This window comes from Coregonus clupeaformis, chromosome 16 (assembly GCF_020615455.1).
Source record: "Coregonus clupeaformis isolate EN_2021a chromosome 16, ASM2061545v1, whole genome shotgun sequence".
Taxonomy (NCBI): domain Eukaryota; kingdom Metazoa; phylum Chordata; class Actinopteri; order Salmoniformes; family Salmonidae; genus Coregonus; species Coregonus clupeaformis.
The window spans coordinates 30,791,135-30,814,870 of NC_059207.1; the positions used below are offsets into that span (position 1 = coordinate 30,791,135).

At 41.2% G+C, this 23,736-nt stretch overlaps 2 protein-coding genes across 6 annotated transcripts in view; both read right to left on the reverse strand.

The window, feature by feature from the left end:
• The window catches only part of LOC121583985 (ATPase MORC2A-like), a 34,078-nt gene extending 24,549 nt beyond the window's left edge, over positions 1–9,529 (reverse strand). For 2 of the 3 annotated variants that reach the window (XM_045225660.1, XM_045225658.1), the window contains exons 1-2: positions 7,701–7,856; positions 5,969–6,130 (exon numbers count right to left, since the gene is read on the reverse strand). In XM_045225660.1, coding sequence (XP_045081595.1) covers positions 5,969–6,036 — 68 coding nt within the window. In that variant the 5' untranslated portion in view covers positions 6,037–6,130; positions 7,701–7,856. Of the gene's footprint in view, positions 1–5,968; positions 6,131–7,700; positions 7,857–8,787 lie in introns of those variants that run through there. The other variant, XM_045225659.1, reaches the window with a different exon arrangement.
• A 329-nt stretch (positions 9,530–9,858) lies between these two features.
• Positions 9,859–23,455, reverse strand: zgc:158398 (uncharacterized protein LOC568894 homolog). Of its 3 annotated transcripts, none has more exons than XM_041901168.1 (7): positions 23,098–23,455; positions 22,815–22,979; positions 14,658–14,922; positions 14,388–14,496; positions 14,082–14,244; positions 10,505–10,645; positions 9,859–10,157 (listed from the first exon to the last, which is right to left on the reverse strand). In XM_041901168.1, the coding sequence occupies exons 1-7, from the start codon at positions 23,104–23,106 to the stop codon at positions 10,137–10,139; spliced, it is 873 nt and encodes a 290-aa protein (XP_041757102.1). In that variant the 5' UTR covers positions 23,107–23,455; the 3' UTR covers positions 9,859–10,136. The 3 variants fall into 3 exon arrangements, with proteins under 3 accessions (XP_041757102.1, XP_041757101.1, XP_041757103.1); XM_041901167.1 differs by having other exon boundaries at positions 14,082–14,253; XM_041901169.1 differs by lacking the exon at positions 10,505–10,645 and having other exon boundaries at positions 14,082–14,253.
• Positions 23,456–23,736: the final 281 nt, after the last annotated feature.

Below are 23,736 nucleotides of genomic sequence, written 5' to 3' on the forward strand. Positions count from 1 at the left end.
GAGCCCCAGGCCGAGGGAGATTGACAGGTCTTTTGTGTTTCTTCCATTTGCGAATAATCGCACCAACTGTTGTCACCAAGCTGCTCAGCGATGGTCTTGTAGCCCATTCCAGCCTTGTGTAGGTCTACATCCTTGGAGAGCTCTTTGGTCTTGGCCATGGTGGAGAGTTTGGAATCTGATTGATTGATTGCTTCTGTGGACAGGTGTCTTTTATACAGGTAACAAACTGAGATTAGGAGCACTCCCTTTAAGAGTGTGCTCCTAATCTCAGCTCGTTACCTGTATAAAAGACACCTGGGAGCCAGAAATCTTTCTGATTGAGAGGGGGTCAAATACTTATTTCCCTCATTAAAATGCAAATCAATCTATAACATTTTTGACATGTGTTTTTCTGGATTATTTTGTTGTTATTCTGTCTCTCACTGTTCAAATAAACCTACCATTAAAATTATAGACTGATAATTTATTTGTCAGTGGGCAAATGTACAAAATCAGCAGGGGATCAAATACTTTTTTCCCTCACTGTACTTGCGTACTATTGTTTGTATAGATGAACGTTTGTATATACCTTCAGGCGTTTGGAAATTGCTCCCAAGGATGAACCAGAGGTCTACAATGTTTTTTCTGAGGTGTATGTAAACTTCTGACCCACTGGAATTGTGATACAGTGAATTATAAGTGAAATAATCTGTCTGTAAACAATTGTTGGAAAAAGTACTTGTGTCATGCACAAAGTAGTGTAGATTGAAAAAAAACAAGTTTTAATGACTCCAACGTAAGTGTATGTAAACTTCCGACTTCAACTGTATGTGCAACATGTCAATGCTTGCTTTCTCGCTCTGCTCTGTGTGATTCTTGCTAGCTGTCACTCAAATGGCGAGGGGCTGAATCTCATTGGCTGGAACGCAAATTGCTAGGGAGCCCACATGTACAAAATGTTCTTATTAAATGGAAAACACAAATATATTTTGATTAAGTAAGTATTCAACCCCCGAGTCAATATGTTAGAAATACCATTGGCAGCGATTACGGCTTTGAGTCTTTCTGGACAAGTCTCGAAGAGCTTTGCAAACCTGGATTGTACAATATTTGCCTATTATTCTTTAAAAAATTATTCAAGCTCTGTCAAGTTGGTTATTGATCATTGCTAGACAGTCATTTTCAAATCTTGCCATAGATTTTCAAGCCGATTTATGTCAAAAATGTAACCAGGCCACTCAGGAACATTCAATGTTGTCTTGGTAAGTAACTCCAGTGTATATTTGGCCTTGAGTTTTAGGTTATTGTCCTGCTGAAAGGTGGATTTGTCTCCCAGTGTCTGAAGTAGACTGAACCAGGTTTTCCTCTAGGACTTTGCCTGTGCTCAGCTCTATTCCTTTTCTTTTTATCCTAAATAACTCCCTAGTCTTTGCCGATGACAAACATACCCATAACATGATGCAGCCACCACCATGCTTGAAAATATGAAGAGTGGTACTCAGTGATGTGTTGTATTTGCCCCAAACATAATGTTTTGTATTCAGGACAAAAATGTTTTGCAGAATTACTTTAGTGCCTTATTGCAAACTGGATGGATGTTTGGGATTATTTGTATTCTGTACAGGCTCCCTTCTTTTCACTCTGTCAATTAGGTTAGTATTGTGGAGTAACTACAATGTTGTTGATCCCCAGTTCTCCCCTACCAAAAGCCATTTAACTATGTAACTGGTTTAAATCACCATTGGCTTCATGGTGAAATTTCTGAGTGGTTTCCTTCCTCTCCATCAACCGAGTTAAGAAGGACACCTGTATCATTGTAGTGACTGGGTGTATTGATACACCATCCAAAGTGTAATTAATAACTTCACCATGTTCAGAGGGAAAGTCAATGTCTGCTATTATAATTATTATTTTTATTTTATTTTTTTACACACATCTACCAATAGGTGCCCTTCTTTGCAAGGCATTGGAAAACCTCCCTGGTCTTTGTCGTTGAATCTGTGCTTGAAATGTATTGCTCAACTGAAGGACCTTACATATAATTGTATGTGTGGGGTACAGAGATGGGGTCATCATTCAAAAATCATGTTAGACACCATTATTGCACACAGAGTGAGTACATTCAACTTATCTGACTTGTTAAGCAAATTTTTACTCCTGAAATTATTTAGGCGTGCCATAACAAAGGGGTTGAATACTCAAGACATTTCAGCTTTAAATGTTTTATTAATTTGTAAAAAAGTGTAAAAACATAATTCCACTTTAACATTATGGGGTATTGTGTGTAGATCAGTGACATAAAAAATAAATGTAATCAATTTTAAATTCGGGCTTTAACAACAAAATGTGGAAAAAGTCTAGCTCCTCCCACCAGCCTCCACTGGGGGAAATGTAGGGAAAATGGCACAGCACAGCTTCCAGAAAACAGACGGTTTCAAACTAGGGATTTCATGGCTAATTGAGGTAAGAAAGTCATTATGCTCATAGGTTATGCATGTATGAACTACACATTGACACATCTAGCCCAAAGCGGGAGGTTTAAAAAATACTTACTAGTCTCCAAAGTACCGAAGCATGTCCTTAACCCATGTTCACAGTTAGCCATTGTTATGTAAAGTCCATCAAAAAGTCCCCAGCGATCTCACCTTGGCCCCAAGTAAGAGCAGGTCCGATGAGGCCATGGCCCAGTGAGTTTGTGTCTGAGATTCTCTACTGGAGTGTTTCATATTTATGTAATTGTGTAGCACTGCCTGGCTACCCAAACTCCTTGCTCCGGCCAAACACTACGCCACGCCCACAGACGTTAGTGTCTTCTCCGCAATAAGTTTAGATATGAATACCTCTCAGACGATTTCTAGAAAGTAAACATATTCTAACCGTTCCGATTGGTCCCAGAAACCGATGGGTTAGGCCAGAGCCAGAACACGTGGGTAAAGCGTCATTTCTGAAAATGTGTCATTGGCTTTGATACTCTGGTTAGAAATGATCCCATCGCTGATGACTTTGTTTTGTACAACACCCTTCATTTTGAGGTCACCACAAACTACTTCAATGAAGGCAGTCTCAGACTGAAGTATATAGCGAACATAGAGGAGCGGAAGAATTCAGTTTGAGTCGTCAGGCAATGTGTAGCAGATGTGTTCTGGTGAACTAAGTAACTTTGCTCGAGACCTGAACACGCATGCTAGCTCCCAGAAAGAATGCCAAGTGGGCCAACATGGTCTTAGGGCGCATGGACGATCCAGGTTTGATTGCAGTTTGTATCCTTCTTCCTCTTTGGCTGTTCCATTCATTCATCCCAGTGAAGGCAAGACATTATACTTTCCTTTTGTTGTTTGAGAGGAAATGCCACAGGAGAGGGTGGAGTGCATGAAGTATTAACCTCGGGCAGCAGGTATAAGAGGCTTTAGGAAGCTAAACCTCCTCTAAAATAGTTTTACCTTATTTTTAGAATACCTTGTTATACCTGTTATGATCTCTATCCTCTCCAAACGTGAGAACATAAAAATGCCCCTGTGGGGATATTATTCCTTGCTCTGGCAAACCATGAATGTGGCGTTATTTACATGTGGCCAGAGTTCAACAGCACTCTGCATGAAGAAGTACAGTATGTGTGTGTGTTTTCAGGGGTGGGGGTGTTAAGAATCCTCAAATGAAAATCTCACATTGCCTGCATCATCATCAAGCATCATATACAGTTGGTCTCTGGTGATTTCATGAGTCCTACATAGTCAGGCTGTGCTTAGACTCATATCCAATATGATTAATTAATGCCCATTTTATGTAAACAGGGCTTTATATGTTGAAGCCTCCCAGTGAAATATCTTCACGTTTTGAGGGGAGAGTATTGATCTACAAGTTGCATCAGCTATTTATGGGGTGATGTTTGATGGTGTTAGTCTCTCTTTCTCATCTTGGCCTTAGTCCAAAGTGCATCACTCCTGTCCATAAATCACTTATACCAGTGGCCTTCTCTGAGCCCTTAGCTGCCAAACAGTAGTTGTTTATGTAGTGTTTTCAGGGAGGTAGCTAAAGTTCAGACACCCTGGACAGCTGTCATGTACCAACTGGATCCATCAATGACTTTGTTATGTAGGTACCATTAGCAGCCATTTTCATCGACTTTCTACTCCTCCGCGTTTTGCTTATGAAGGTCTTTCAACCGTATGATGTAGCAATATTTTGCGGTAAAAACGCTTTTTAGCGTAACCGTTCCTTTTTATGTAGTCTATTCAACCATCTTGTGACATTTCAAAAAGACACAATTTTAGTCACTCATGTTGTTGACTGTCAAGGAATGCAATGTCCTGCTCCATAGTGTGGGCAGTCTGTAAATCATTCTCACTTGCCGGGCACAATTACATTCCTCTCTTCTTTACAATGTCCACATTGGAAAAACGTGTTGTGTAATACTTTCATGTGTCTTTTGTAATTTGTGACCTCCATGTGATGTGTGTAGTATTAATGATTCATGAAAACTATGAAATAACACATATGGAATCATGTAGTAACCCAAAAAGTGTTAAACAAATCAAAATATATTTTATATTTGAGATTCTTTAAAGTAGACACCCTTTGCCTTGATTTCAGCGTTGCACACTCTTGGCATTCTCTCAACCAGCTTCATGAGGTAGTCACCTGGAATGCATTTCAATTAACAGGTGTGCCTTGTTAAAGGTTAATTTGTGGAATTTCTTTCCTTCTTAATGCGTTTGAGCCAATCAGGTAGGGGTGGTATACAGAAGATATTTGGTAAAAGACCAAGTCCATATTATGGCAAGCACAGCTAAAATAAGCAAAGAGAAACAACAGTCCATCATTACTTTAAGACATGAAGGTCAGTCAATATGGAATATTTCAAGAACTTTGAAAGTTTCTTCAAGTGCAGTTGCAAAAACCATCAAGCACTATGATGTAACTGGCTCTCATGAGGACCACCACAGGAAAAGAAGACCCAGAGTTACCTCTGCTGCAGAGGATAAGGTCATTAGTTAACTGCACCTCAGATTGCAGCCCAAATAAATGCTTCACAGAGTTCAAGTAACATACATCTCAACATCTGTTCAGAGGAGACTGCGTGAATCAGGCCTTCCTGGTCAAATTGCTGCAAAGAAACCACTACTAAAGGACACCAATAAGAAGAGGAGACTTGCTTGGGTCAAGAAACACAAGCAATGGACATTAGACCGGTGGAAATCTGTCCTTTGGTCTGATGAGTCAAAATTTGAGATTTTTGGTTCCAACCGCCGTGTCTTTGTAAGACGCAGAGTAGGTGAATGGATGATCTCCGCATGTGTGGTTCCCACCATGAAGCATGGAGGAGAAGGTGTGATGGTGCTTTGCTGGTAACACTGTCTGTGATTTATTTAGAATTCAAGGCACACTTAACCAGCATGGCTACCACAGCATTCTGCAGCAATATGCCATCCCATCTGGTTTGCACTTAGTCTGACTATTATTTGTTTTTCAAAAGGACAATGACCCAAAACATAGTGATGGAGTGCTGCATCAGATGACCTGGCCTCCACAATCACCCGACCTCAACCCAATTGAGATGGTTTGGGATGAGTTGAACCGCAGAGTGAAGGAAAAGCAGCCAACAAGTGCTCAGTATATGTGGGAACTCCTTCAAGACTGTTGGAAAAGCATTCCTCATGAAGCTGGTTGAGAGAATGCCAAGAATGTGCAAAGCTGTCATCAAGGCAAAGGGGTGGCTACTTTGAAGAATCTAAAATATAAAAATATATTTTGATTTGTTTAACACTTTTTGGGTTACTACATTATTCCATGTGTGTTATTTCATAGTTTTGATGTCTTCAATATTATTCTACAATGTAGAAAATTGTAAAAATAAAGAAAAACCCTTGAACGAGTAGGTGTGTCCAAACTTTTGACTGGTACTGTGTGTGTGTGTAAAATATATATATATATATATATATATATATATATATATATATATATATATATATTTACTGCAGGCGGTACTTACGAGTTGGTGTGCAGATACTCGAAGGTGAGCTGAGCCCTGTTCAGGGTGCTGTAGTTTGAGTAGGCCATCGCCACTCGTTAAAAGCTACTTCCTGGTCTTCTTTCTGACTTCCTCTCAGTCCGGTGTGGATTTTCAAGAGCTCTATTCAAGAGCTTTATGCACCTACAGAATCACAGCAGCAGTCAGCTCCACTGGTCAAACGTATGCATGGTGTCAAGGATATTATGATTGTGTGAAATAACAAGAGCCTGGAATATAATTAGCTTTCATTAAGATCAAAGGGCAATTCCACAGTAACGGAATTACGCTGAGACTCCGATTTTTTCACTTAAAAATGTATGCCAAACAAAAAACATTGATTTCAAAGAACCATACAACTCTATGCACAATGACTACTTTGAACACAGTAAAAAATATAAAAAAATACACTGTGGCTGGAAAAACTGTGCAGATCCAAAGTTTGGTAAAATCTCCCTTAGTTTTATTATCAGTTTGTCACTAAATGTATCTGCACACTTCTTCCTGTAAATGTGGTTTTATAAAATGTTCAGTGGAAATTGTTAAAAGTAGTCCTTGTGCAATTTTAAACTTTGAAATCAATGGTTTTTGTTTGGTATACTATACATCTTAAAGTGAATCTGAGTGTCAGCGTAATTCCGTTACAATGGAATTGCCCAGAACAAATACCACTGGAGGAAAAGCCTCTAGATATCTGATACTTCATCTGAACAGAAAGAATAAGTCCTGTTGAAAAGTAAGTATGAGTATTCAAACTCGGAAATAAGTCCTGTGGTGGTTGGCAACCTCTGCCAATTCATGGCTGGGTTTGAGTGCTTTTTCTTGAGGTAAAGACATGTTGCTACTTAGTACTATGACAGTCTCTCTATCAACACACAAACAAGCTCCACTCCTGTCCTGTTTATAGCTTGCCAGCTTGTAGATCTAAAAAACAGAAAGGAGTTACTTCTGGTTGGTTCAGCCATTCCTATGGTGAAAATGAATGGGGAAAGAACTGGGTTTTGGGATAAATGCCAAAAATATGGTCTTTAGTTAACACAGGCTTAGGAGTTCCTATACGTTTTGTTCTATGATATAATAGTCAGTTAACATGACTTTTATGAATTATGAAACCTTTGTGCTTTTTCTGATTACATAAATGCTTCAAAATCCACAAAAAATGATGTTAGCTGATTAAGATCTCATAGAACAAAACATAAAAGATCTCCTACCCCTGTGACATTAATTTGGCCGTTTATCAAAAAACCGTACAAAAACACAATTTTCCCATAGGCTTTGTCCAACGAACGAAGGCGGAGTTATTGCCTAGAAAAAGATGCCACTACTAATTTCTCTCTATAGACCACGCGCCAGGTAACACTCCACTTTCAAACGGGCCCGCCGACAAGAGAACACTCACGTGGGAGGCCTGTTAGTGCTGTTAATCTGGATCATTCCATAAGACTCATCTAGGCTAAATCTTGACGTAATTTTTATTATCGAGTATGGATGAGTAAAGAGACGATGTTATTGTCAATGTTGGCGAGTTGCAATGTCCAGTCATGCTTTAACAAATGGTTCGTCTACTGACCAAGTTAACTAGCAACCTATCTTGGCTCTCACACCCACAATATCTGGTAGCTACCCATCCATGTACGTTAGCTAGCTAGCTAGTTGGGTAACGTAAACACCTGTAAAGAGCACATTAGCATGTATATTTATCCAATATGCAAACCGTTTAGAGCGCCAGCAGCTTCAAATTGACTTTAGGTCCGTGTAAAACATCCGTCGAATCGATAACTATGTTACATTTCTGAATACAACCAACTCTACAGGCCGCGAAAACCTCCTCCTTTCTCCCCTCCCTCACAGTACTGCGCACAGAGGAGAGGAAGGTCCGAAGGGTACGCCCGCCTCTACCGTTCATCTGAACACCAATAGAAACACGTCTAATTTATTTACATTACTGTGATTCGTCAATTATTGTCCACGTCTATGATCAGGAAGTAAAATGTCTCGATTCTCTCTTAGCTCGATTGAAGAAATAAGCTAATATAATAACGATATTTAAAGACATTGACCTTTACGTCGTGTAATGAATATTTAAATGTGAGCATTTTGCCTGTAAAAGTTTTGTTTAATATTATTGTAATATGCGTAATGAAGCCCAGCACATGCTAGTGCTGAGGGCCCGATAGTACTCATTTCTCTAAGGATCTCTGTCTGCTCTAACTCAGCCTAGGCTAGCTCTAAAGTTGAACTCTTATTAGCCAAAACTAAACGTTTATCTTTGTTTTGGACATGCAGTTCGACTTTGCTCTATTATCCCCATGGTAAGTTTGTTGAACTAGCAACGTTAGTCGCCTGCTAACTGCTAGTTAGTTGACGGTTATACATCAGTAAATAATACCCATTTGGTTTTGCTAATGGAACAGGTTTGTACCTTGTTTCCAGAATATTCAGTCGTTTGAATCCTTTTGCTTGTTCATTTAGGACCTAGATTTAGCTTTGTGTTTTGTGTCAGTATGTGTTGTTAGTTACTACTAGACAGCCATGTTGAATGGCAAATTCTGAAATGGCTGCCATTGTCTCCTTGTTTTATGCAATAGTTGACCCATGCATGCTTGTACTTTATTTGAGTACTACACCCATATCTGTGCACAACTGTCTATTTAAAGTAGGCTACATATGTTAAGCTACTGTAAATGGTCAACTCCACAACACTTAATTCCAACCTTCCTTGATTGTGGGGGGAATTCAGACCTGAGTCACTTCCAGTTAAATGGAACTTAAATGCACTTTTCTCCCTATCGTATACTGACCTTGAACTTAAGCATGGGGAAACGCAAGTGCCAGCCAGGTATTCGTTTGGGGTGGAGATCACAGAAATTGAGGTGTGCCTACAGATATTCCGTATTCTGACCTTGACTTAATTCCCACACCTTTACGCAGGAGGAAACCATGAATAAGGTCAAGCGAACCTATCGGTTCCAAGTGGAAAAACATACTGGCTGTGTCCCCAAATACCCATAATTGCTTCCTAAATAGTAGGCCGTTTGAGTATGCAAAAAAAAAGTTTAATAGTATGAGACATTTCGAAAATCGCGTATACTTTAAATGCCTGGATGTCATACTAATTTCAGCTTTGACAAAAGCTGATCAATTAGATAGGGGGATACGCTACTGAAATCAACGAATAGCAGGAAACAACGCAATCATGCATGACGCATTCTCAGTATTCAAAACTAGAATGTTTAATATGCGAAAAGCATATCAACATGACAAGCATTTCCACCCCTTTCCCACAGTGAAGAATAAAATGCTGTGACCTTATGCATTATTTTTAACACAAGTGAATTTGTCCCAATACTTCTGGTCCCCTAAAATGGGGGGGACTATGTACAAAAAGTGCTGTAATTTATTAAACTAATAAACTGCAAGATTCAACACAAGTTTGCACCACAAATGATCTTTGTAGGAGAAGTGATAAGATGGGGCGGCAGGTAGCTTAGTGGTTAAGAGCATTGTGCCAGTAACCGAAAGGTCGCTGGTTCTAATCCCCGAGCCGACTAGGTGAAAAATCTGTCGATGTGCCCTTGAGCAAGGCACTTAACCCTAATTGCTCATGTAAGTCGCTCTGGATAAGAGCGTCTGCTAAATGACAAAAAAAATAATAATGGGGAAGACGGTACTGGAATCAAGGTGCAGTATGAAGAGATGGATTTTCAGTCTGCTGCAGAAGCTGGGCAGCGACTCCGCTTTTTTTGACAGTGGTGGAGAGGACGCTACAGAGAGAGGAGCTGGACTGGGATGAACAGCTGCAGGTGGCTCAGATGGATGGAAGTGCCAAGAGGCCTGAACAGAATAAAACCACCTTAGGATGTAGCAACGTGTTGAAATAAAATTGAAATATTTAATAACGTGCCCAATCACCCTGCAGTCATAACATGACAGAGTAGAACCTCAAAAGTCTTATCAGAGGGCAATGTTTGTGGACAGGGCATGGGTTGACATCAACAACAGCAGCTAAGCAGTTTGAAATGAGATGCTCCATCAAACTTTGATCCCAACAGCAGAAGCAGCACTCTCAGAAAGAGTCCTTTAATCGAACCATCCTCCCTCTTTCTTCTTCTCTACTGGGTACTAGCTGCATGGTGTGGTGGAGACTGGTTCAGGAGTCAATCAGTGGTTCCTGTGACGGGGGGGAAGCAGTGATGACATCTGGGTTAAATAACACTCACATAAACAACATGTCACTTAGATTGCAGAGCTGTAAGAATACAGCGACCCATTAACTGTATATTAGTTATATTATTATTGGGGCGGCAGGTAGCTTAGTGGTTAAGAGCGTTGTGCCAGTAACCGAAAGGTTGCTGGTTCTAATCCCCGAGCCAACTAGGTGAAAAATCTGTCGATGTGCCCTTGAGCAAGGCACTTAACCCTAATTGCTCCTGTAAGTCGCTCTGGATAAGAGCGTCTGCTAAATGACTAAAATGTAAAAAAAAAAAAATATTAAATCAGAAAGATTAGCAACCTTACCCTTTGCAGGTCCAAGCTGTTGCTGTGGTAGTGGCGTACGTGTGAGTGTGTGAGACTGGCGGAGAAACAGAGCATCACACACACCCCCAGCAGACACACACTCACCTGGATCAGATGCCTACCCGCCAGACCCAGCTCCTTCTGCAGAGTTACACACAGGTTTAGAGGGACTGACCTAGGGCAGTGTGTTTGTACTTGTGTTTCCATGGCTGTTTGTATCTCAGGGATTATTGAAAGACCGGACCATCACAACCTTTTTGTCACAAGTATTTTTCTTAATATTAACAACATTTTCAATATAAATGTTTATAGACCAAAGTATCAGCTATCACACCATGTAAAGGAACAACACAATTATTTATTTTTTCTTCATAACATGCACCTAACTGGATTTGTCAACTCCATCACACACACCATAAAAAATATTTTATTGTTATATTTAAATTGTCCAACAAGCGTTTAAAGGCCTTGATTGTTTCATTCTAACAGATTATTCAAATATACACTGAACAAAAATATAAAACGCAACATGTAAAGCGTTCGTCCCATGTTTCATGAGCTGAAATAAATAACAAGATTCTGTCTGTAATAAAGCCGTTTGTGGGGAAAAACTAATTCTGATTGGCTGGGCCTGGCTCCCCAGTTGGTGGGCCTGGCTGCCAAGTGGGTGGGCCTACATTGCATTAGAAAAGTATTCAGACCCCCTTGACTTTTTCCACATTTACATTACATTACAGCCTTATTCTAAAATGGATTAAATAGTTTTTTCCCCTCATCAATCTACACACAATACCCAAAATGATCAAGCAAAAACAGGTTTGTTGAAATTTTTGAAAATGTATATCACATTTACTCAGCACTTTGTTGAAGCACCTTTGGCAGCATTTACAGCCTTGAGTCTTCTTCGGTATGACGCAACAAGCTTGGCACACCTGTATTTGGGGAGTTTCTCCCATTCTTCACTGCAGATCCTCTCAAGCTCTGTCAGGTTGGATGGGGAGCATTGCTGCACAGCTATTTTCAGATCTCTCCAGATATGTTAGATCGGGTTCAAGTCCGGGCTCTGGCTGGCCCACTCAAGGACATTCAGAGACTCCTGCGTTGTCTTGGCTGTGTGCTTAGGGTCGTTGTCCTGTTGGAAGGTGAACCTTCATCCCAGTCTGAGGTCCTGAGCGCTCTGGAGCAGGTTTTTATCAAGGATCTCTCTGTACTCTGCTCCGTTCATCTTTCCCTCGATCCTGTCTTTCAGTCCCTGCCACTGAAAAACATCGCCACAGCATGATGCTGCCACCACCATGCTTCACCGTAGGGATGGTGCCAGGTTTCCTCCAGACGTGACACTTGGCATTCAGGCCAAATAGTTAAATCTTGGTTTCATCAGACCAGATAATGTTGTTTCTCATGGTGTGAGAGTCCTTTTGGTGTCTTTTGGCAAACTCCAAGCAGGCTGTCATGTCTTTTACTGAGGAATGGCTTCCGTCTGGCCACTCTACCATAAAGGCCTGATTGGTGGAGTGCTGCAGAGATGGTTGTCCTTCTGGAAGGTTCTCCCATCTCCACAGAGGAACTCTGGAGCTCTGTCAGAGTGACCATCGGGTTCTTGGTTACCTCCCTGACCAAGACCCTTCTTCCCCGATTGCTCAGTTTGGCCGGGCGGTCATCTCTAGGAAGAGTCTTAGTGATTCCTAACTTCTTCCATTTAAGAATGATGGAGGCCACTGTGTTCTTGGGGACCTTTAATGCTGCAGACATTTTTTGGTACCCTTCCCCAGATCTGTGCCTCGACACAATCCTGTCTCGGAGCTCCTCGACCTCATGGCTTGGTTTCTGCTCTGACATGCACTGTCAACTGTGGGACCTTATATAGACAGATGTGTGCCTTTCCAAATCATGTCCAATCAATTGAATTTACCACAGGTGTACTCCAATCAAGTTGTAGAAACATCTCAAGGATGATCAACGTAAACAGGATGCACCTGAGCTCTATTTCGTGTCTCATAGCAAAGGGTCTGAATACTTATGCAAATAAGGTATTTCTGTTGAAATGTTTTTATACATTTGCAAAAATTTCTAAAAACCTGTTTTCGATTTGTCATTATGGGGTATTGTGTGTAGATTGATGAGGGGGAAAAAGCGATAACCGATTTTAGAATAAGGCTGTAATGTAACAAAACGTGGAAAAAGTCAAGGGGTCTGAATACTTTCCAAATGCACTGTATGCCCTCCCAGGCCCACCCATGGCTGCACACCTGCCCAGTCATGTGAAATCCATAGATTAGGGCCTAATGAATTTATTTCAATTGACTGATTTCCTTATATGAACTGTAACACAGTAAAATCTTTCAAATTGTTGCATGTTGCGTTTATATTTTTGTTCAGTATATAAAACAAATCTCCAAACGTCTTTTTGTTTTGTTTTATATCATTGCATAATGCTCCAGGGCTAATTTCGTTAGCATTTTGGTATGTTTTTCTAGATTCATAACATAAAACAAGATTTATAAAGCGAACATATATCCCTTGTGTCTAGCACAGCAAGTACTTCAATAGTTTAAGCATATATTGCAGGACAATGAACATATTTTTTCAGAATATTTACAACAAAAATCGATCTTAAGGGGGTTAGCAATCAATGACGGAGTTGACAACAGGAACTCAAGACAGATATTATTGTCTTAAAGTTAAATACAAACATGAGTAAAATATGGAAAATGATTCATTTGACAATTCCCAACAAAATGACAGAGTTGACAAAATACATTATTTTCTTCATTATTCAAGTGGTATACAAAGTAGCAATTTAGTTTTTCCTGAGTTGCTTTGACTCTAAAACCTAATTAAAATGAACATATTTGAACCAAAATTAATATTCTATCTTAATATTAAAGGAAGATGGATTTATCAGGTTATGGTTGTAACCATGGGGATTTCAATATTGTTTTGTTTAAATCTATCAAAAGTACAGAACTTTTCAGCCCATGGGTGGTCTTGTTGCACTACAGTTAATCAGGAGATGAAGGCGTTCTCATGGTATTGCTGAAGCTGCTCATTTCGGATTAATTTATGATTTTAGATAAATCTGATGGAGTTCACCATAATTCCAGACAAATTTGATAGGAATCACAGTTTTGAGAGAAATATTCCTTAAAAGTCAGAGGTGGTTATTGCAAGAAACTACATGTGATCATTTTTCAATTAATATAAATTTTTGCCAGTTAATAGAATTTGAAAAACTTTTTTGGGTAGTTTGAAATTGTGATAATTTACTCTGGACAAGGGCATTTCCTGGCAGAGAGCCAACATGGAACTGAATAAAATCAAAAATATTTGGAAAATTACAAAAACAAATATTTTCCATAATAAAATTCCCCTAAATGTATTTTTTAAGATCAAATAATGAAGAGATTCTTTTTTTCTACTATAAAAAATAAAATTTCCCTGCCGGACAAAGATTGTCCCGACTTTCAAGAATCCCTGACCTGTTAGCATGGCGGTGAGTAAGTTGTGACTTGTGTGTGAGTGTGTCGCCGGAAATGTTAGAACATGGCTGTGAGTGTGGGGTCATGTGTATGTGTACCTGCGTTAGCATGGCGGTGAGTGTAGGATCAGGTGTGTACTGTAGACTGTAGCAAGACTGTGACGCCGAGGGCTTCTGGCTGCTTATCTCCATTGCAATCGCTCTGACAGGAGAGGATGTCCCTTCATTGGCACGGCGGCACACAGGTGGCAGCCTGGACATACTGAAGACACTAGACATCACGCAGAGACACTCCAGAGGAGATAACGCAGAAGTGCCATCCAGGCACTCTGTACAGAGCTGAATGCAACAGGTGAATGAACCAGTGTATGTAAGACTAGGTATGTGTGTGTGTGTGTGACTCACAGGGTTGGAGGTAGGATGTGTGTAGGTGCACTGACGCGAAGGCAGGCGTGTGAGTTGCCCCCCACAGATGGAGAGGAGAACATCAGTGTCACGTTTACAGCCTCGTTACCTGAGGAGAGAGACATTTTCAACTTTTACTGCTGCTCCTGTAGTTATTTCACCATGACACATCATTCTCATTTATGTATTATTAAGCATGCTTTCATCATATAAAACCAATTAACCATAACATAAAATGTGCACCATTACCGTTCGAGGACAAAAACTGACCTGTGAGGCCCAGCTGACTGGCCAATAACGTTGCATGGAGGCAGAGGTCGCTCAGGGATTGGCTGTCTGAGCTGTCCATCACAGCCAGTGGCACCCAAAGGGACAACTGGGTGATGGATGGTGGACTCTGGGTGGAGTTCAGCAATGCTGTTCCACCTACCTCCTCTTTCCCAAATGGAGGATAGGAAACCGTCTCCATTGCTGTACCATTGGCTCTTGCACACAACTGGAGGTGGGCCAACGATGACAGGAAGTGGTTCCAGTCCTTTGCAAGAAAATATGCATTTCCATTTTCCTGTACATCTAAAGTGGTCTGCACTCATCTAGCCCTTTGGGGATTTTTTTGGCCTGCATGCCCAATATACATTGAGCAGACAGCGGAGCCAAAAGCCAAAAACTGTGTTCTGCAGTCATCTAGCCAGGTCTCTCAACTGTATGGACAAAAGTATAGGAACAACGAGGTAAAAGGGCAGTTCCCTAACCTCCGGCATAATAGTATAAGTTACCATGAACTTTGTTCTTTGCCTATTGGTGTGTGTGTTGTACAGTGCCTTGCAAAAGTATTCATCCCCCTTGGCATTTTTCCTATTTTGTTGCATTACAACCTGTAATTTAAATGGATTTTTATTTGGATTTCATGTAATGGACATACACAAAATAGTCCACATTGGTGAAGTGAAATGAAAAAAATAACTTGTTAAAAAAAAATCTCTAAAATAAATAAAGGAAAAGTGGTGCGTGCATATGTATTCACCCCCTTTTCTATGAAGTCCCTAAATAAGATCTGGTGCAACCAATTGCCTTCAGAAGTCACATAATTAGTTAAATAAAAGTCCTCCTGTGTGCAATCTAAGTGTCACATGATCTGTCACATGATCTCAGTATATATACACCTGTTCTGAAAGGCCCCAGTCTGCAACACCACTAAGCAAGGGGCACCACGAAGCAAGCGGCACCATCAAGACCAAGGAGCTCTCCAAATAGGTCAGGGACAGTGTAGAGTTGTAGAGAAGTACAGATCAGGGTTGGGTTATAAAAAAATATCAGAAACTTTGAACATCCCACGGAGCACCATTAAATCCATTATTAAAGAATATGGCACCACAACAAACCTGCAAAGAGAGGGCCGCCCACCAAAACTCACGGACCAGGCAAGGAGGGCATTCATCAGAGAGGCAACAAAGAGACCAAAGATAACCCTGAAGGAGCTGCAAAGCTCCACAGCGGAGATTGGAGTATCTGTCCATAGGACCACTTTAAGCCGTACACTCCACAGAGCTGGGCTTTACGGAAGAGTGGCCAGAAAAAAGCCATTGCTTAAAGAAAAAAATAAGCAAACACGTTTGGTGTTTGCCAAAAGGCATGTGGGAGACTCCCCAAACATATGGAAGAAGGTACTCTGGTCAGATGAGACTAAAATTGAGCTTTTTGGCCATCAAGGAAAACGCTATGTCTGGCACAACCCCAACACCTCTCATCACCCCGAGAACACCATCCCCACAGTGAAGCATGGTGGTGGCAGCATCATGCTGTGGAGATGTTTTTCATCGGCAGGGACTGGGAAACTGGTCAGAATTGAAGGAATGGTGGATGGCGCTAACTACAGGGAAATTCTTGAGGGAAACCTGTTCAGTCTTCCAGAGATTTGACACTGGGACGGAGGTTCACCTTCCAGCAGGACAATGTCTTGAAATGGCCTAGTCAAATCCCAGACCTCAATCCAATTGAGAATCTGTGGTATGACTTAAAGATTGTTGTACACCAGCGGAACCCATCCAACTTGAAGGAGCTGGAGCAGTTTTGCCTTGAAGAATGGGCAAAAATCCCAGTGGCTAGATGTGCCAAGCTTATAGAGACATACCCCAAGAGACTTGCAGCTGTAATTGCTGCAAAAGGTGGCTCTACAAAGTATTGATTTGGGGGGTGAATAGTTATGCACGCTCAAGTTTTCTGTTTTGTTTTATTTCTTGTTTGTTTCACCAAAAAAAATATTTTGCATCTTCAAAGTGGTAAGCATGTTGTGTAAATGAAATAATACAAACCCCCAAAAAATCCATTTTAATTTCAGGTTTTAAGGTAACAAAATAGGAAAAATGCCAAGGGGGGTGAATAACTGTAGAGTGTCGGTGTTGGACAGGCATTGTGTGTAATGTGTAGGGCTGGACAGTATCCCATATTATTTTACTATAGACCGGTATTGATGCATGGACCGGTTTTTTATTTTACCTTTTAAAACAGTATTTAAATGTTTAGTTTGTTATATGTGATACGCAACTCTGGCGCGTGTAATGTCCGTTTTTATAGTTTACTCCATTTGCTACTTGCAAGTCGTCACTCTCCCTCTCGCTTCCCACACCAAGCCCTGCCCACTGTCACTCAAGGAGAGCAGTTGTTGTTGCTTGACCATGGAGTCACGAGCACTTCACTTGCCGTTCACTTTGCAGTCTACATGGTCAGACGCAACAAGATGTTGGGTGACAACAATGCTGCTTTCAAAGCGTTCTATAATTACACTATTAGTTTGTATCTTACTGTCTGCAAACAGCTTTATTTTCTTAGCAAGTTGTGGCTCAAATAAATCATGTTATCACTAGCTAGTTGGCTACCTAGCTAAATGCAAAGACATAGAGGACTCATCATTGTATCTCCATTTTGAAGTAGTCCATTTTCTTCATCACGATTGGCTGATCCCTCCTGATGACCCGGTTGGACATGAAGTCGGAAGTCCCACCCAGTTGACTACATTAAAATTGTGGAAGCTCTCAATGGTGCTGCCCATGCTAATATGGCCTTTTGGCCACTAGAGGCCTCTATCATTCTCTATGGTTAAATGTAATCAGTCAGAGCAAACATAGCTAGCTAATATACAGCCTGAGACCAGGGGCCTGTTGCACAAAAGTAGAATTAAGACATCCGGGATAAATGACTCAGCTGAGCTCAATGAAGCCAAAACATGTGCGTCCAGGCTTAATTGGTTGCACAAAGACCAAGCCAGGATGAGCAGACACGGATTCATTAAGCCAGGTGAAACCAATCCTGGATAGGTGCGCTCACGGCTCACTCAAATAGACCCCGCCACAGATCACAGATTAACTGATTTACCATGGCAACTAGAGCCGCGTACTTTTCCCCGTCGGAAGCACAAATCCTCATGGAGGCATACGAGGAGGTAAAAGATATAATTAAGAAGAAAGGCAACACCGCCACAGTGATAAAGCAAAGAGAAAAAGCGTGGCAAAGTATTGCAGACCGCCTGAATGCGTAAGTAGTGCACAATTACACACTCACCGCTCCGCTGAAACATCACAATTACAATTCAAATATTTAATTCACATCTCCAAAAATGCAGTTGTACTGTAATTGTGAAGCGTTAAATTTTTAATTGAAATGCACTGCAGATATGAGTGAAATTGTGTAAAGTAACTCCATCACACTGTATAAAGCTATGATACATTTTTTGATATTTTTACTGAAAACAAGACAAAAATACCAAGTAATTTTTTGCAGTGTGACTCCATTAAATGTGTGTGTGTGTGTGTGTGTGTGTGTGTGTGTGTGTGTGTGTGTGTGTGTGTGTAGATTAAACATGAACGGGCCAAAACGGACATGGCAGCAGGTCAAAATCAAATACAAGAACATTCTGCAGAATGGTATGGTCCCTGACTAATATTTAACAAAGCACAAGCATATATTGTACCCAGAAGGTGCCTGCTCACACATTGTCTGTACTGTTTTAGCAGTGAAAAAGAATACCCACAGACAAGGCACGGGTGGTGGGTCACCAAAGGCTGACCTTACCCCAGCAGAGGACATGGCCTTGGAGCTAAATAAAGGCAGGCCCGTCTTAGAGGGGATCCCTGGGGGAAAGAGACGAGCATAGGTTCCTCCCAAGATGCCACCCGCTTCATTCAAGGTATGTCCTTCCATCTCTACATGGGATACAACCACATTCATATTGAATCAATTTGGACTGTCTGACTTTGGTTTACCTATTGCCTTGCAGTGTCTGGCAGCACTGTGTTCCTGTTAGAGCCACCAGCACAAGCACCAGACGATGCTGATCCAGTGAGTACTCCATCAAAGGCATACTGTAGGCCTGGCATGTCTTGTCTACTAGCTTCAATATGAATCCGATTAAATGTGATAGGGTGAAGGCCCCAGTGCAGCAGCAACAGCACATGATGGAGACGATGATGAGGAGGAGACCATCTCTCTGGATTCCAGAAGGCATGAGGTATCATGTTAAGACTGTGAAAGTACTATTTACTCTACAATGGTGAGGAGTCCTCATCAAAATCAAAAAATCTAATTTCTTTTACAGGACCCAGATGCTATACAGTGGGAAAACCAGCCTGGCAACATAGTGCGTATTAATAAAAGGACACCACATCCTGCCAAATTCCAGCTGCGCTAATTGTATTGTGTTCACAGAGCTCACAAGCTATCAGAAAGTTGTATGGCAACCACCTCCGGCGCCAAATAGAACTGGCAGACATAGACATTCAGTACAAGAAGAAAAAGATGGAAAATCTTGCACTGGAGTCCGAAATAAAAAAGAGGACAATTAGGAAACTGGACCTTGAAATAAAAAAACTTGAGAGGGAGGTGAGATATGCCTTCAATGTACACTGTATGCTAACTGTAACACAAATGTATTAATCATTATTTTTCTTTCCTCCCCCAGCTCCAAGAAGATGACACAGCTCAAAAATAAAAATTAGGTATATTCTCGTAAAGTCAAGTGAGCCATGACATATGAGCTCTTATTGTGAGCACACAGGACGGTGGCATCTTTCTAAGGTTTTTTTTATTTTCCCAGCAATCAGTACAACCAAGTCATCGTTATAAGGCATCGCCCTCTTTTGCCCACCCCCAGCACCAGGTGTGGCCACTAGCCTATATGAAGGCCCAAAATTGTGTGTTCCTTTCTGCTCTGACAATGGCATGCCCATTCGTGCGAGATGTGGTGGATGAAGAAGCACTTGTGCTGAGGAGAGCCTTCAGGGCGAGAAAGGGTCTTCAGGGACCGGTTGGACCCACTGGCCTTCCCTGATGACCATCTATATGAAAGATACAGGTTTTCTGCAGATGGCATCAGGTATCTATGCAGACTACTGGGTCCCAGGATTAAGCACCGCACTGCACGGAGCCATGCACTGAGTGTGGAGCAAATGGTTTGTGTGGCCTTGCGCTTTTTGCTAGTGGAGCCTTCCTGTACTCAGTGGGGGATGCAGAACAGCTGAACAAGGCCACAATTTGCCGCACAATAAGGAGTGTGTGTCTGGCTATCAAAGCATTAGCAGATGTCTTCATCTCCTTCCCTGGCCACAGAAGACTCTGTGACATCAAAGAGGAGTTCTATAGGATTGCAGGTAAGAGGATCTACAAATTACAGGACAACTGTTAACACATAGTAGGATACTCATTACTTTGTGTGACAGGTTTTCCCCAATGTCATTGGTGCAGTGGACTGCACACACATAAGGATAAAAGCCCCCTCAGGTGCCCATGAGGCCGATTTTGTGAATAGGAAATCCTTTCACAGCATTAATGTTCAGGTGAACATAACTTTTTGATATTGTCCATTGACGAACACTCTGCATTGCCAGTGATGTGCATTGATTGGTGTAATATTCCTCATCTTATGATTTCAGATGGTCTGCAATGCTGACTGTGTGATCAGCAATGTTGTGGCAAAATGGCCTGGCTCAGTCCATGACTCCAGAATCTTTCGGGCCTCTGAAATCTATCAGTGCCTATCACAAGGTAAGCCACACAACCCCCTATTTATAACCATCATGGCTGTGTCAAGAATATCACTGTGTTTATGAGGTAGTAATGATGAGATTTTGTGTTGACAGGTGAATTCTCTGGTGTGTTGCTGGGAGACAGGGGGTATGGCTGCCAGCCTTTTCTCCTGACACCTTTCACAGACCCCCAGGAAGCACAGCAGGCCTACAACCATGCCCATGCCAGGACCAGGGCCAGAGTTGAAATGACCTTTGGCCTCCTGAAGGCACGCTTTCACTGCCTTCACAAATTAAGGGTCAGCCCTGTTAGGGCATGTGATATTACTGTGGCTTGTGCTGTCCTCCACAATGTGGCCTGCCTGAGGAAGGAGAGGGCCCCCAGAGTGCCACCAGCCATGGACTGGGACAATCCGGCAATCTTCCCTGATGACGACAGTGGTCGGCTGCTGAGGGACCAATATGTGTTGAATTATTTTAGTTAGTATGTGTGCTTTCAATTTTGGTTAAATATATACTGCGGTGGCAGAGGAATTTGGGTTTTTTGGGTTCGTTTTTTTTACGAATTTGGCCTCTTATGATGTTTGTGCGGTATACTGTGTGTAATACAAGGCTGCAGGGAGGCTACTGCATCCATTCATTTGTCTGTTCAGTTGATGTGTATGGATTTGTCCTGCATTTATTTTAGTGTGCAGACATGCAGGGTGTGTTATATACAGACCTTTGAATGTGTATGTATCATTTTGTATAATATGCTTGGATTCTGTGCTTTCCATCTTGTAGAGTCACTGTGACTTCAGTTTCGAAAGGAGCTGATGGTTTACCTGCTTTGTTTTGTCCTTATTCAATAAAGGAACATAATGTTACACATTGTGTTTTTATATTCATATGGAATGTGTATTTGTTTATATGACAGAGTACTAGGGCCACACTGAAGAAAAAGGATAAAGTCATAAATTTATGAGGCTGGTTCTTTCTGCAGAAAAGCTACATATTGTTTTTACAGTTTTGATACTTATGACAATGTGATACTTAATATTCTGGCACATCAGCATGTCTTTGTTTATGAAACCATACTGAAGTACAATTTCACGAAATGCCCCACATCTGTCATTTTAACAACTGTCCTCCTTTAAAACAACTGGTTACAATATTATGACTTGTGTTTTTTTCCCTCTGTGGCCCTAATATTCTATCATTTTATATATAGCCTTATAGTCTATGGGAAACTGTAAATTATCTAATGATAGCAACATCATCTAAAAATCATTTTTTATCCAAAATCATTGAAATTAATGATCACAAACGTTTAAATAATGACAGTGGGTCTAGTTATATGTGATAACAATGTATAGTGAGCAGTGAAATAACTATTGGTTTCCATTTGTGGTGACTGCTGACTGACATTAGGGATGAGATTAAATAGATCCTGGAATTTAGCCTGGTCTGGAGCAGGCTAGCTCCACAGAATAAATCTCCATGGTAATTTATACCAGAACATATCCTCCTGCCCCCTATCCATCTTTAGTGCAACCGGATTACGGATCAATTGAGCCAGGATCACCAAGATATCCTGGCTTAATCCCTTATCCTAGTTTTGTGCAACAGGCCCCAGTGCTGGGGTAGGCCTAGATCAGTATGTTGTTTGTGCAACTGTATCTTCTAAATCAGAGAGGAATAGGCAAAGCATTAATATATTAGCTAGCTACATGAAGTAAGTGAATAACATAGAGATAAAGATGAGTCCTCTATATCTGTACCATTAGAGTCTGTGACAGCATGGGCAGCGCCATTGAGGCTACAACCCATAAGAATCCCCACCCAGTTCCCTACTTTAAAATGGCGGAAGTATGGTGGAAGCCCTCAATGGCACTGCCCATGCTAAAATGGCCTTTTGCCCACTAGAGGCCTCTATCATTCTCTATGGAGAATACACATGTACTGTAACATCATATAGGGTCCCCTAGGAAACACTGAAAATCCCTTTGGTTCCTACCCTGTCAAAATAATTACTGCCTGGCTTATTCCTTTGTTGTCATGTCAAACAGCAATGTATTCAAAATGCTGCCCAGTATATTCTAATTTTTGAATTACAATTTCCATGATTTCAACAGTTCACCGATAAACTGCTGTAGGCCTAGATTTTTGGCCCATATCTATTATACAGTCCTACTGAGTACTACTTGACACGGTGTGGAAATGATAACAAAAGTGCAGGAAATGTATAAATCAATCAGAATGGAGAATGCCCCATTGAAAACACAGAATTAATGTGTTGCCACTCTAGGGTCCTGAATATTTATAACTTTTATTATTCTAAAACATAAAATACCGTCAAATGTGAAAAATATCGTGATATGATATTTTGGCCATATCGCCCAACCTTAACTGTGTGTAATGTATGTTGTACCTGCGTGTCTGGGTTGGGCAGGCGGTGTGTGTGCGTATATAACCCGATGCTTAGGAAGGTGAGGGCAAGGGTCAGCACACACAGGAAGAAGGTGACCCCAGGAGGGTGCTGGGAAACATAGTCCCTTAGATTAGCAACTGGCTGCCTGGAACCCATCACACACACCTGTAACACACACAACAGATTGCTGCTATAAAAAACTGATGACAATACAGGATTCAGGAAAACATACCATAAGCGCATTGCATTCGCCACACAGCGATTTAGCAACAACATATGTTACCTGGCTCATGGGTTCATCTACACAGACAGGTCCACAGGGATGACGTAGGCTTAGTCCAACGTCGAGCCGTTCTCTGCAATGCTACCTCGCGTTGCTTGACATGTCAAGACAACGGAGTTTACCAGTCAAAGTACAACTTTCGTAGCTATCTGTGGTTTTCTTGATAGCAAAAGTCCAGCGCCTAGCTAGCCATACAGTTCCGTACAATTTACAACTCACTAGTTAACTCGGATCAGAAGAAAGTTAATCAGCTAGCAAGCAGCTTTCTAAGATAGCTACATCTGAAGTATGCAGTTCACATGAGGAAAACTAGCCACGTCTGAGAATTGACCATATTGTTTTGAAAGGCAAACTAGTATTCTGCCAGCAGCACAAACAATGACGTCAATTTGTATGGTAATGAAGAATACTTAAAAATAAAAGCCCGCATTTAAAATGCTATTCTTCACATACTTCGTAAACAAACAGGTGTAGACTAACAGTGAAATGCGTACTTATGGGCCCTTCCCAACAATGCAGAGAATACATAATAGAAAAGTACAACACATAAATGTAATAATAACTTGGCTATATACACAGGGTACCAGTACCAAGTCGATGTGCAGGGGTACGAGGTAATTGAGGTAGATATATACACTG

Excerpts from the sequence above, each read along its gene's own strand:
- zgc:158398 (XM_041901167.1), bottom strand. Across the intron at positions 14,497-14,657 it reads CAGTCAGCTGGGCCTCACAG|GTAACGAGGCTGTAAACGTG; the intron begins GTCAGTTTTTGT and ends CTCTCTCCTCAG. Across the intron at positions 10,158-10,504 it reads ACAGCTTGGACCTGCAAAGG|GAACCACTGATTGACTCCTG; the intron begins GTAAGGTTGCTA and ends CCCCCGTCACAG.